General features: G+C 25.7%; 1 protein-coding gene across 1 annotated transcript; it reads left to right on the forward strand.

The window, feature by feature from the left end:
* Positions 1-7,767: 7,767 nt before the first annotated feature.
* On the forward strand, positions 7,768-8,997 carry LOC107009920. The gene is made up of 3 exons (XM_015209222.2): positions 7,768-8,106; positions 8,202-8,536; positions 8,620-8,997. Exons 1-3 carry the CDS (start codon positions 7,865-7,867, stop codon positions 8,715-8,717), a joined length of 675 nt encoding a protein of 224 aa, XP_015064708.1. The 5' UTR covers positions 7,768-7,864; the 3' UTR covers positions 8,718-8,997.
* Positions 8,998-13,912: the final 4,915 nt, after the last annotated feature.

The raw sequence follows: 13,912 nt of genomic DNA on the forward strand, positions 1-13,912 counted from the left end.
AAATTGTCAAGCATGGTTGAAGATTAAATATCTGAAGCAAATGCAAGGCAACGTAAATTTGCCATCATAGTGTTAAGCGAATTTAATCTGTCTTATAATAAAGGGTACTCTCTTCTCTGATGTGCGTTTATTTGTCACCATAGTGTTAAGTGAATGTAATCTGTCTTATAATAAAGATACTCTCTTCTCTAATGTGCGTTTTCTTATTCGAGTGATCGGGGATAAATCATGATGAATTTGTTAAGTCTGCAGGTTGTGTGTACAGACTATGAATCTAGGATATAATATTTATAAGAAAAAAACTAAATAGTTAGACTAAAATTTAATAGAAAACGTGTACTTGTAAATTTTCTTTTTCTTTTTGCAAATGAAAACAATAATATCTAAAACGTGGTTCCATTTTATTTAATTCTTTTAACTAAAATTTAATAGAAAACGTATACTTGTAAATTTTCCTTTTCTTTTTGCAAATGAAAACAATATCTATCTAAAACGTGGATCCATTTTATTTATTTCTTTTGTGATTTTCAATTTTTCTCAAGTCAAATCAACTAAAATGAAAAGAGTGAAAAATTTACGTTGTACATTATGAAATCAAATCATTAACAAAAAATTTAACTGAAGAGACATTATTTGAGATATACCATGCATGATTTCTTGAAATTAAATATTATATTTGTAGTAGTATTTCTTTTTAATTACTCATATTTTGTCATAATATAAAGATTGTGTTACAGCTTAATACAGTGTATTGTTTTTTGAGGACTATAATTATCATGTGATTCATAATCAGTTCCATGTCATGCCTACTCACAAGAAAATAAATACTTAAGATACATTTAGTAATTAAAAAAGAAAATGAAAGTGACAAAAATATTAGTTTATTCAGTTGAGTAAGATGCCCCTTCGAAGCAATCAGTTGTATTATTTTGTCATAAAATAGTTTAGGGGAATTTTTATTTTATTTTTTTAATTTTTAAAAAAGAAGTGAAAACGCCAAACACCTCCTTAACAGTGTTAATTTTACGTCAGTGTCTGTTCAACGTATATTATATATATTTATAGCGAATTTTCAAATAGGCATATCCACTTATCAACAGTAGGAAAATACAACATAGGTCATATGTGAAGTCAAAATTAAAATCGGATATAAGATTTAAATCTTATGAGTTTAAGCTTTTTAAACCATATAAATTCATATCTATTACTATTTGTTGGTGAATGTATCATATATTTGATGAATTTTAAAAAATGACTAAATAAATATTTAGGTCTTTTAAATAAAATTTAAGCATACTGTGTTATTATCTAAACCAATTCAATAGTATAAATCTTAGACTGGTTTCCTTTAGAATACAACAATCCAAAATGTATTACTTTAAACAATTCGAGATTAATTAATTGAAAAGTCTAAAACTCTCCGGCTTTGAAATTTGTGTTTTATCTTTAATAAGATGTTTTTAGTCATGTAAATATTCTAACACTTATTTAGACCAAAAAAATATTATTTTTTTAAAAAAATTCACTATTATATATACTACATAAATTAAAATGAAAATGTCCCACGAAAGCATGATTAGAGAAAATTGCACAGCGAAAAAGTCGTAATTGTGGAACATCAATTGGACCACTTCTTATTGGCTCTTTTTCCTATTTTTGTGTCCTAAAGTAATTTAACTTTTATAAATTATAATTATAATTATAGATATACTACTAGTAGGTAAAGATCAGTGGGCTATTTCCTGCTGGATTAAAGTACAAGTCAAAATCAAGGCATATGAACACGTTTGTTAATTAAGTAAACAATGTGAGAGATTAAGCTAGATGGGGTTGATTGATGCTAACACGATATATAAACAATTATTAATGTGGATCAAGATTATAAACAATTATAATTATTGCTTGGCCTACAATTGTGTAGCCACTTTTAACAAATGAAATGAGTGAGTGTACTGGCCAAGTAGGTACTAGTATATATATATAATATATAAATCTAAAAGGATCCTACTTGCTACTATAATCATCTCTATCGCATTCACAACCAAAATAATTGGGCAAATGCACTATTACACAAGTGACAAAAATGAAATTAAAGATAAAAAGTAATAACCGACAAAGGTGATAATGGAGTAATAAATTTTTTTTTCATCCTTAATTAGAAGTTTCGGGTTCCAATCTCCTTAGATACAGAGTCACCCTGTATTCGTGGAACTTTCCGACGCGAATCTAAATTTCATCAGTGTTTAGGTAGCTAAAACACTTCATACCTATTAAGAGAAAAATATTTATAAAATATCCATACTTGAACGTATACAAAAACAATAACAAACAAGACTAGAATCAGCTATGAATGTTGTTGTTAATTTATCTCTCACTAAATTGCTTATATCGAACATAAGTTTTTTAATGATAAATCATTAATTAGGATAAGCTATACAATTTGTCTTATCACTTTTTTTCTCAATAGTGGTTGTATACCTTGAGAAAGCAAGATTCACATGTTAACTTTACTTAATATTGTATATCATTTAGGTATACAAAATGTAAATTGTATGACCCAAAGTTATACATCACATACAACTATCACAATATAATAATGTTCTAAGGGGAGAATTTTATAAACGCGTACAGGCAGGTAAACAATTTGCTTCGTTTAGGTAATCATGAAAAAAGCCATCGTGTGTAAAATTATTTGGCGTTCACATTGACCCGATTAGTTTAAATTAGTATCACTTCTGGCCTATTAACGGATTAGGATTTCTCTATTCAAAACTAAAATCTCAAATTTTTTATTAAGGATGAAAGAATCTTACTTATTCCATCTTAATTATTCCCTCGGTAGTATCACTTCTCCGTTCAAATTTTTTCCGCCCTTTTAATCTAACAATAGTATAATGCAAGTTCGATATGATGAGCTAGATTGAGAAAACGTTACTAGAGAGAATCAATCTCTAGCGTCCCATTATATAATGCATGTTGTACCAATTCAGTCACCCTTAAAACTTACGAGTATAAGCTAATCTCTGCAAACTAACTCCTTTTTTTTTTTCATTTAATTGTTGTGAAAAAGTAATATAGAGTTTGTATGTTAATTGATTCCATAACTTGTTCTCAAGTTAGTGAAAAAGGAAATGAATCTTAGTATTACATTTTTAATTACTTCAATTATTTTATAAGGCAATCATGAATCAAATGCCAAATAATATTGAATCTGTAAACATCAATCATTATCAAACATTAAATATTTAGATATACTCGGAAAAAACTGTGGCATACGATTCTTAGTATCGAATCCCAGTTTAAAATTATTGCTTTGAAGAATCTTAATTAATGTTGCAAGTTTCTATTTCATCACAATGAAATCTACAGTTGTGTGTGTACATGATATATTCATATCCTACGTAATAGTTTATAAACTACACATTAAATTTTACTAAGAAAGTCTTATACGACGAGCCCAACTCCTGTCGTTGCAGGTGAAAGATTTTCAAATTTGAGACTTGAAATTCCTTATTATTAAAAAGTTCAACGAATATTCAATCATCAATGATACATGAATATATATATATATATATATATATATATATATATATTAATTCGGATCCTTAAGAAATTCTTTTTGGGTATATATATTAATTTAAAGAGTAAATAAATAGTAGTTTATTACAACTTGTAATAGGAAAACGTACAAAAGAATTATGTCACGTAGGGTGACCTGTTTATACATTAAAAAAAAAAACTATGGAGCAGGTCATCTTAATATATTTGATTTTACAATAATTAATGCAATTGACAAAGAACGTCCATTTTTAAAATATCAATTATTGATTTTTCGTGGCTTGAATTCTGGTGGATCCAGATTGTCATCCGACCCGACATGGTCTGCGTATGGATCTTTATTAAATACTTTGTATTTTATTTTTTATTTATTTTATGTGTGATGGTATGTTAATTAATGCTGTTTTTTCGCAACATCCCAAATGCACTGGTGATAAAATCAATTTATAAAAATATAGTAATATTTTTTTTATGATTGAGTAAATTATTAATACGTCTACTAAATTATTAGCTCATAAAAGAATATGATAATATGTAGCTCAATTGATTCAGATGTTACAAAAAAGAAAAGTACTAAAAATTTATAAACATACAAACAAAACAAGAAAAACTTAGTAGAAATTAGGGGTTAAGTCTATTTTAATCCAAGGAATCAATAATTCAAGTATTTATCAACTTAATCAATTTTAACATGTTTAAATTCAGTTCAACTTATCTATTTGATAATTCTACGTATAATTTGAAAATAAAGGAAGTAATTAATTTTTAGATATTTTGTAAAAATAAAAAAGAAAACAAAAAAAATAAATAAAAGGAACATGTATAAGTGTACTAAAACCTGCTGTATATAAATGATTGATGTTGAAGTAGTAAGAACGTGTTGCCGACAACAAAATGAATAAAGCACCCACCATAACAAAATAAAAATTAATAAAAAAACATTCTCAGATTTTTTTTTTTAAAAAAATACTCATTAATTCTTCGAAAAGTCTAAATTATACTCCTTATAATTAGTTTTATAGTTTAATAGATTATTCGAAATTGACTAAACACATATAAATTTTCTAATTACAAATTAGAAATAGTAAGTAATTAAGAGATTGCCAGCTATAAATTATAAATTGTGAAAGTTCCACTATAGAAATAGTCAGTAGTTTGGGTTGCCAATTATAACTTCGACCACTAATTAATTACTTAAAATAGCAATTAGCATCAAATCAATGCGCTGTGCATGTTAACATATTTTCTTATTTTTTAAAAAATCATAATTTGTCGTCAACTACTCATAATTATTCTCATCCTACTTAATTAACTTTTATGGTATTTCTTAAATATTTATATTTGAATATGCCCAAAAGGTGCTACCCTCTTCTTTAATTTTTAACTTTTTTGTAATGATTTGTTTTTTAAATTTCCGACTGACGCGGAATTAGCGTGTTGGATTTTTAAAAAAAAATTAGGTCAAATAAGTGAAAAGACTTGCTCTTTTTTTTATTATTATATTTTTTTGTTTTATGTTTTTCAATTTGGTAAAACTTTTGTTTTTTTGTTCAGACGTGACTAAGCTTGTGTTTGACAAGCTGGCATTTTAATTTTAAACTTTAACTTGCAGATCTACGACACACTTTCTTTCCCAATTCTTATAATCATATCAACGAGAACCGTGACGAAGTGATAAATATTTATTCATCGTTAATATGAGGTATTGTGTTTTCATTTTTTTGATATCAAATTGTATATATTAGGAAATATTTGACTTTTCAATGTGACATATTCTGACATGAATATGAATTTAATTGATTTCCAATGTAAGTATGAGACACCAAACGAGAAATAATAATAATAATAAATCTTATGACCTTATACTTTTTAGGGAGTACCATTTATTTTTGCCATACTTCTAATATTATATTTTGTTCACATGTGTCTTTTTTTTTTCCGAGAAATTTTTTAATTAAATAAGGAGATTTGAAGAGAAGATTAAAGAATCGAACTCGTATTTATTGTATGAGATATGAAACACTCTCGTATGTACAACTAGAATAGAATTCACAATGAGAGGTTTTGTATGTACCATTTAAGGCATTTGTAGCACGATTATGTTTTTGAATTAAATAATTCATGTAATATACATAAAGTATAATCTTTAAAACTCAATAAATTTGAAGGATTATTAAATCGACCTCTATTTTAGCTACCATATATATATAATTGGTTAGACGACTTTGTAATATTATTAGTGAATTACGTGACCATATAGTGACTATATTGATTATTCAAAAGCATGTTTAACAAGTGGGAATGAAGGTAGAAACACTAAAATAACTACTCACTACAATTTTTGCGTATCCCAAAGTCACCAAATCAAAATATACTAATAACTAAAGTCTAAACTTTTTTAAAAAAAAAATCCAAACGTATCAGACTTAAAAGTAATAATAGTTGTTAGCAGTAAGTAACAAAAACAGATTTGTTGAGATATTAGACTTTAGTGTATTTGGCACATTTTTTTTTATTAATCTTTGGAACTATCATAAGAAGAGGCAGCGTATGAAAATATTTTAATTTCTTAAAATGTTTTTTTAGGGCATCTTCTCAGATTATTATTAGTCTGAGTATTTTTGTTTTTATTGAGTATACCTGTTTTTTCACATGTATTTGTTTGTCCTAGATTCTACTGTTTTGGCCTCAATTATTTTGACTCTTTACATACATGAACAGTCTATAGATCTTAACAACAAAAAAATAATTTTAATTTTTTCTCTTTTTACAAATTTAAGTTAGTAGTTGATGTATAATTAATTAACTAATATATTATACTCTTGTTATATGATGAATATAGACTGGCCATAAATACAAATTATTTCTTTCAATAAGGCAAAATATGTTAATCCACTGACTAAAAATATTAAAATGATATTTATTCTATTCGCTTCAATAATTAATCGTAATCATGGATCACATAAATATTCAACCAGATTTAAAAGGTAACTTTCATATTTCCATTTTTTTTCTTTTAACAATTAATTGAAACACAAAAAGATTGGTCCAATTTGATTCTAATTTGATATGAGGGCCAAGGAAGAATAATAATTATAATTGAATCATAGAAATGATTAGTACTTAAATCAGTGACCACTTTTGCTACTACATCAATCATATTTTCAAAATTTTCGTTTTAACTTATTAAAGTGCATCCATCCTTTCTATCAAAAAGCTGTATAACTTTCTTCTAATTGGAGTTAAAATAAATAAATAGTGAAACCGAGTAAGGGATTATATTTATCCAAACGTACTGACAAGTCATGTGATTTATATATAGGTCTATGTTCTTTTCTCTCTCTTACCAAGTAATTAACTACTCGAGTAATTAATTATTCGAGTAAATCTAACTTAATATATATAATTATTTATTTACCTATGTTACCTTTCGCGAGGTATATGTCTCATAATCAATATTTATTTGATACTGTCCTTTGGCTCGTAGGTCCTGAAGAAGCGTTAAATTCATTTCTTATATCTAGTCATATAGTATTACATAAATTGTGCTAGATAAAATTGAAAAAAAATACCGTAAAAGTTTAAAGGTTGGGTAGGTAAGGAAGTTATAATGAGTGAATGTGGGTTCAAATAAAATCAGCAGCGTCAAGACTCAAGAATACGGACAACCAAAACGTGAAACTGCTGGGACGCATAGATAGTGATGTGTACTATTTGGTGAGACTAAGAAGTGTTTCCATTTAGTGTTTTGATATTTTATTTTTGAATTCTGATTAAATTTGAATAAGTGAATTATTTGATTTATTTGAGAGTTGTCTTCTTAAGAAAATAATTGTTGACACGATGATTTTATCTATTCATCCTGGTTAATTATGAAGTGAATGATTACAAATTCAAAATCTTCAAAAATTTTGAATCATTTATAAATAATCACTCGAGGGTATATTTAAGTAAAAATATTTTTTTATTTATTAAAATAGACTAGTAAATAAGAGCAGAAAGAATACTAAACTGTGATACTAAGAAATTAATGTAATACCTGTTTGTTGGTGGTGGATAAGATTATACGTATTGACGTGTATGTATGTAGGATTTTGATATGTACCATTCCTCCTTATCCCCCCCCCCTACCCTACCCAACCCTTATTTCAAAAAAATCCAAACACCCCCTAAGCTACTCTTTTTGGTTATAAATATCTGTGCTTTGGCAATAGAAAGTTCCACACATAAAAGAATAGTCTTACTTATTATTTTTCCATATAGATTAAGCTAATTACAAGATTATATTTTTTCAAGTGTAGTTTTAATGGGAAGAGAAATAGTGAAAGCAGAATCAGTTGAGGAAACAAACTTCAACTGGTCATCAGCATCATCAGATTCATCATCCACAACATCTTCTTATGATGAAGAAAACAGAATGCCTTTGTTAGCGTTGAATCATGTTTCTTATGTCTGCAAATCTGTTCCTAAATCTGCCCAATTTTATGAACAAGTCCTCGGTTTCGTACTAATCAAACGTCCATCCTCCTTTGATTTTGATGGTGCTTGGTAAAATCCTCACACACATATTCTAATCCCTAATTTGATAGTATTAATTTTTACATTTGACATGACAATTTTGGGTTTTATATTTTCTTTTTCAGGTTATTCAACCATGGAATTGGAATTCATTTGTTAGGAAAAGAAGATGTGCAATCAAAAAGGGGAAAAATTAACCCAAAAGATAATCACATTTCATTTCAATGTACAGATATGGATCTTATTATTCAGAGATTGAATGATATGAATGTTGAATATGTAACTGCTACTGTTAAAGAAGGTGGAGTTACAGTAGATCAACTCTTTTTTCATGACCCAGATGGCAATATGATTGAAATTTGCAATTGTCAGAATTTACCTGTTCTTCCACTTTCTTCTTGCCCACTCAAAAAAATGTCAAGTCCAACTTTCAACCAAACAATGTCAGATTCCTTTTATGGTACGTACGCACGCACAATGTTTACGTCAAATTAATAAATATATACGCGGTTTCTCGTTTGTTTACCGAATTTGTAACTGCAGGAAATGGAAAAACAAATACAAAGATGAATTGTTCAGGAGAAGTTGAATCTCTTATGATGGAAAATTTGGCTTTGGATATGATGGACATTTCTTTTTGAGTGATCCATGTGGAAGAAAAAGAAAAGTGAATTTTGCTCATCATTATTAGCTCTTTTATTTTTTTTACCAACCCAAATATAACATAAAAAATCCTTTTTTTGTAATATTGTTATTATTATGTATTAGTAGTATGTGTAGAGAGGTGTGATGAAGAGCATATATTATTATAAATATAATGTAATATTATTGTACTCCAGAATTGAGATTTATGTTAATGCATGATTGTTGCTACCCATGTCAAAAAATAAATGATACAAGGCATGTTATGTGTTCTAAAAATGTCAACTCTATTTATTAATTGCAGTGTAAATATTTTCCTTTAAATGTAGAAAGTAGAATTAGTAATATTTCAATTTTAATTAATATAGTTGTGCTTGATTGAGTAAGAATATTTTAAAAATACTGTAAAGATGTTGGATACATATAAAGTTTAAATTTATAAACATACTAAAAATAAGCTATAAGAACGGATCAGCTTAGCTGCAATCGAGCTGGCATTTAAATGGAAAAATATATATCTAAAAATAGAACAATGGGAGGATAAAAAAAGAATTTAGGCTCAGTTTTGGAATAGAAAAAAAAAAGAATTTTGGAGTTTGATGTGTGGAATAAAAATTAATAGTTTTGATAGTTATTGCTAGTTATCAAATTTCACATAATTTGTTTCTAATCAAATAATTCGTTACTTCTAAATATTTATTTTTTTAATTAATTTAACGCATTACGCATTTTAATATAATTATAGAATACTATTCTAAAATGAGCTCACATAATACATAAACATGACCCCTTAACTTAACGTCAACAAACAATTATGTTTTTTAATTTTGAATGTGCATAAGCAGACACGTAAATTATTATAAAATTGAACAAGTGGACACAAGTGTCTTATGTGACATAATACACATGATATGTCATGTAGGATATGTAGAGTGTCATGTAGGACGAATGTGTTCATTTGTTCAAAAATATTATACAAATTTAAATATCTATTTCCGTACAACCAAATTAAAAGTTATAATTATTAATTAACGTTAACTAAAGAGTCATACTTATATATTTTGTCTTTAAATTAACCAAACTTGAATGTATGTAGCAAATATGAACATGTTTCACATAACTTATAACCTTTGTGAAACATGAGTCGTGGAACATAATAAAATGGTAAGTAATTTTTTATTTTTAATTAAAAATTTGTATTTAGTTTCTCCGTATTTGATAAATAATTTTTTATTTGTAATTAAAAATTTGTATTTAATTTCTCGAATAGGGAGTTGCATTTGTGCTAAGTTAAGAAGCGCTATATCTTTATTCGAGCTTTCATATGTTCTTTTTTTAAAAAGAGTACGGAACTTGCGTTTGGAGAATGGAACGCATCAAGCACGTGATTGATTAATAATTATTTGACAGCTCACTTGTACTACAATTATTATGTCACCACAATTAATGGTGAAAACAGAAAAACAAATTCTAATTTCGAATCTTCTGGATTCAAAAATAGCGGAATTGTGTGGAACTCGAACATGCTACACAAATAAAAAAATGTAATTTTATAGTTGAAATCGAAAATATTATTGAAATTGTTCTGTTCTAAAAGCAGATAAAAAATATTTTAAAATTATTTCTATATAATTTAAGCAAACATAATGGGTTGATGTAAGAACCATAGGGATACAAAAATTTTACTCCCTCCATTTTAAAATTATTCTTTTTTAAATGAAGAAAATATTAAGAATTAAACGCAAGTATTATGTAATAGGTAAAATTTATATGATTTTTCATTTATTTTTTGACAAGTAATTAACTGGGTCCCATTTCAAAGAAAATGGCCCAAACTTTTATTTTCCTCTCTTCGTTTGACGTTTTACCCTCCTCCTCTACTTTTTATTTTTTTATTTGATTTCACTTTTAACCATTATTTTAAATTTGTATTTTTATATTTTAATAATTTAATAATTTTATTCACGATAAGTAAGGAAATATTCATAACACTAATATAAATATGTAATCGTTCTTTTAATTTATATGATACTTTTTATTCCTAAAAAAATTCAAGTCAGGTGAAAATTTAATAAATATTGTATTTATTTACTTTTCATACATGTTTCTTAGAAAATAAAATAATAATTTTATTAATTTATGCTTTAAAAGACTTTTTTTGACTTTATAAATTTTTATTTATACTTTTGATAAAAGATAATTATTAGAATTAAAGAAACTATTTATATCTTGATTTTATATATAAAAAACTAAATACAAACAACTATTTATTAAAATATGAATAAATAACAAAAAATAGAAAAAATTTAATATAGTAAAATAAAAACTTATACAATATTAAAAATCAAATCAAAATTCACTACAGATTAGAAAAAGAGAAACTAATTAGATTAGTTAAAGACATTTTAAATGAAAACAAAAATATATTGAAATAAGTGTAAAACAAAAAATAATTAAAGAAAAGCATAATCTAATTAGATTAGTTAAGAAAAAAACATTTTAAAAAATATAAAAGAATATATTGAAATAAGTGCAAAACTAAAAAAAATATAAACTAATTAGACTAGTTAAGAAAAAACGTGTTAAAAAATAAAAATAAAAAATATGTTGAAATAAGTGTAAAACAAAAAATAAAAAAAATAAACTAATTAGATTGATTAAAAGATTATTTTAAACAAATAAAACTAAAAACATATTGAAATAAGTGAAAAACAAAAAAAAATGTCAAAAAAACTTAATAGATCTCACTTGTCACTTGGTAGATGGGTCTCATCCCATTTATTAATTAAATAATGCCTCATACAAATATGATTTGACGTACCTCTTACGAAATAAAAATTTTCATACGGAATGGGTGGTTATGTAGAGATGGGGCTAGGAGAAGTTAATTTGTACTTCACTTATCAAAATTTATTTTACCTAACTCAATTAAAGATTTTTTTCCATATTATGATTTTTCTTTAAAAAAAATATTAACTAATTGAGCATGAAAATTTTAAAAAAATAGATTTTCCTTCGTACCAAACAAATCCACATATTGCATCACTATAGATACATATAAAAATAAATATGTGACTTAAACCTTATTTAAATTGATTTATTTTAGATATTTATCAATCAAAATACTTTTAAAACTCTTTATTAGTCCTTAAGTAAAATACTTTTAAAACTCTTTATCAGTACTTAAGTTAGATTTAAAAGTGCTTCTAACACTTGTTTAACGTTAAAATATAAAAATAAATAAGTTTGTAGTTTATAATTTATAACTTTTAACGTTAGAAATTATAAGTTATAAATTCATTCGAATAAACGTGCAAAAAGATAAGTGATAAAAGTGTGTGATATGTTATGAGTATTGAGTGCTAGTGGACAAAGAGTCAATGTTGTATTTATTATGGCAATAAAGATGAGTACACTATATCAGGTAAATACTTTTTCTGTCTAACAATAGATTTATATTATTGACTTAATATAATTTTTAAGAAATTATAAAATAAAAAATAATTTTATTATATTATCCTTTGAATATAATATTTTGAATATAATATTTTGTATAATATAAAAATATTCATTAATTTTATAAAATGAACAAATATTATTGAATATTTCAAATTAGTATAGTGGACGGTTGGACAGAAGGAGTATTCAATAAAAGTGAAAATAAATATCTATGCTCTTGGGTCAACAAGTCATCAATCGTATTTAAGTGATTCCATGACCTTTATGGTTATTGTTGTCTAATTAAAATTTTCTAAAATTGTTATTAAGTAGATATTGAAGTGGGTAGATAATAAGGAAATACCTAATTAGGAAGGAAAAATAGTGTTTCGATGATTTTAATTAGGAGGGAATTATTAACTTTTAGATGGATAAAGGGGTTATATTTTTGCAAATCAAACTTGATATATGTATTCTAAATATATCAAAGGACAATATTTTAGAGTATATTTATATGTAAATGTCTTTTACAGAAAAGTAATGAATTGCAAGTTGTAACAAAAAGTAAAGACAAAGGCCTAATTAATAGTGACATATTATGTATATTAAAGGCATGCCTAATTAATATATTGGGTACAAGTTATAATTGACTTTATGATATATTTTATTTTATTTATTTATATGGGAAGAACATGACGATATTAATTATATTAGGTCTGTCTTTATACATATATTGTTATGCTTGAAGAGATTAGAAGAAGCAATACATATTGGTATTGAACATTCAATTTTTTCATACTATTTTGTTGTTACAATTAAAACAAAGGCATAATACATATATTTGATTCTAAACTTAGCTATAAATTTTAATTTTGACCTCCAACTTTCATAATGCACAAACTGACACTTTAACTATCCAACTTTTAAATAAATAAACACATGAGTCCTACATGACACAATACACGTAGGACACCACCACGTAGAACAAAAAATGACATGTAGTATGACATGTAAGACATGTGTGTCTATTTGTTCAACTTTATACAAGTTTAAGTGTCTACTTGTGCACACCCAAAGTTGAATGACATAAATGTGATTCGAAGCCAAGTTAAAGGGCATGTTTATATATTATGCTTAAAACAAAATTCAACCTAAAGCATACTACTAATTTCTTATATGTAGAAGCATTCACTAATCACTTAATCTATAAATTTATTTGGCACTTTTTCTTTTAATTAAATAAGGATGATTGATACACAATAATTATATATTCATTAAAATGAACAAATTTATTGATCTCGAAAAAGATATTCATCTGTCTTAATGTATCATGATCGATATCCCTCCTTATACAAGGACCTGCTTGATCATGCTGTACACATTTTTTTAGATCTAGACTGTCGCTTTTTGCACTTTACCAAATTGTCTCTACGAATCATAATCTATCGATCAACCTATTTTAATATCATTATTAATTATAATAATTTGAAATTGTGAACTAAATAAACACAAAAATAAAAATAGTATATTGAATGTGAGAGGCCACTCAATTTGTAAGAAGAAGTAAAAAATAAAAAAAATCAATAAGCAACAATAACTTGTCATTTTCATGTACTTGGAAGTATTTGACATGAGTAAAAATATATTAGTTTTTATAAAAATACTTTTAGGAAAAATGTTATCTTTATTTTGATAAGCACAGAATGATCAATCAAATGAATAGTACTCTTACTTCTCAATTCACATAACTCATTTT

Source organism: Solanum pennellii, chromosome 1, assembly GCF_001406875.1.
Source record: "Solanum pennellii chromosome 1, SPENNV200".
Lineage (NCBI taxonomy): Eukaryota > Viridiplantae > Streptophyta > Magnoliopsida > Solanales > Solanaceae > Solanum > Solanum pennellii.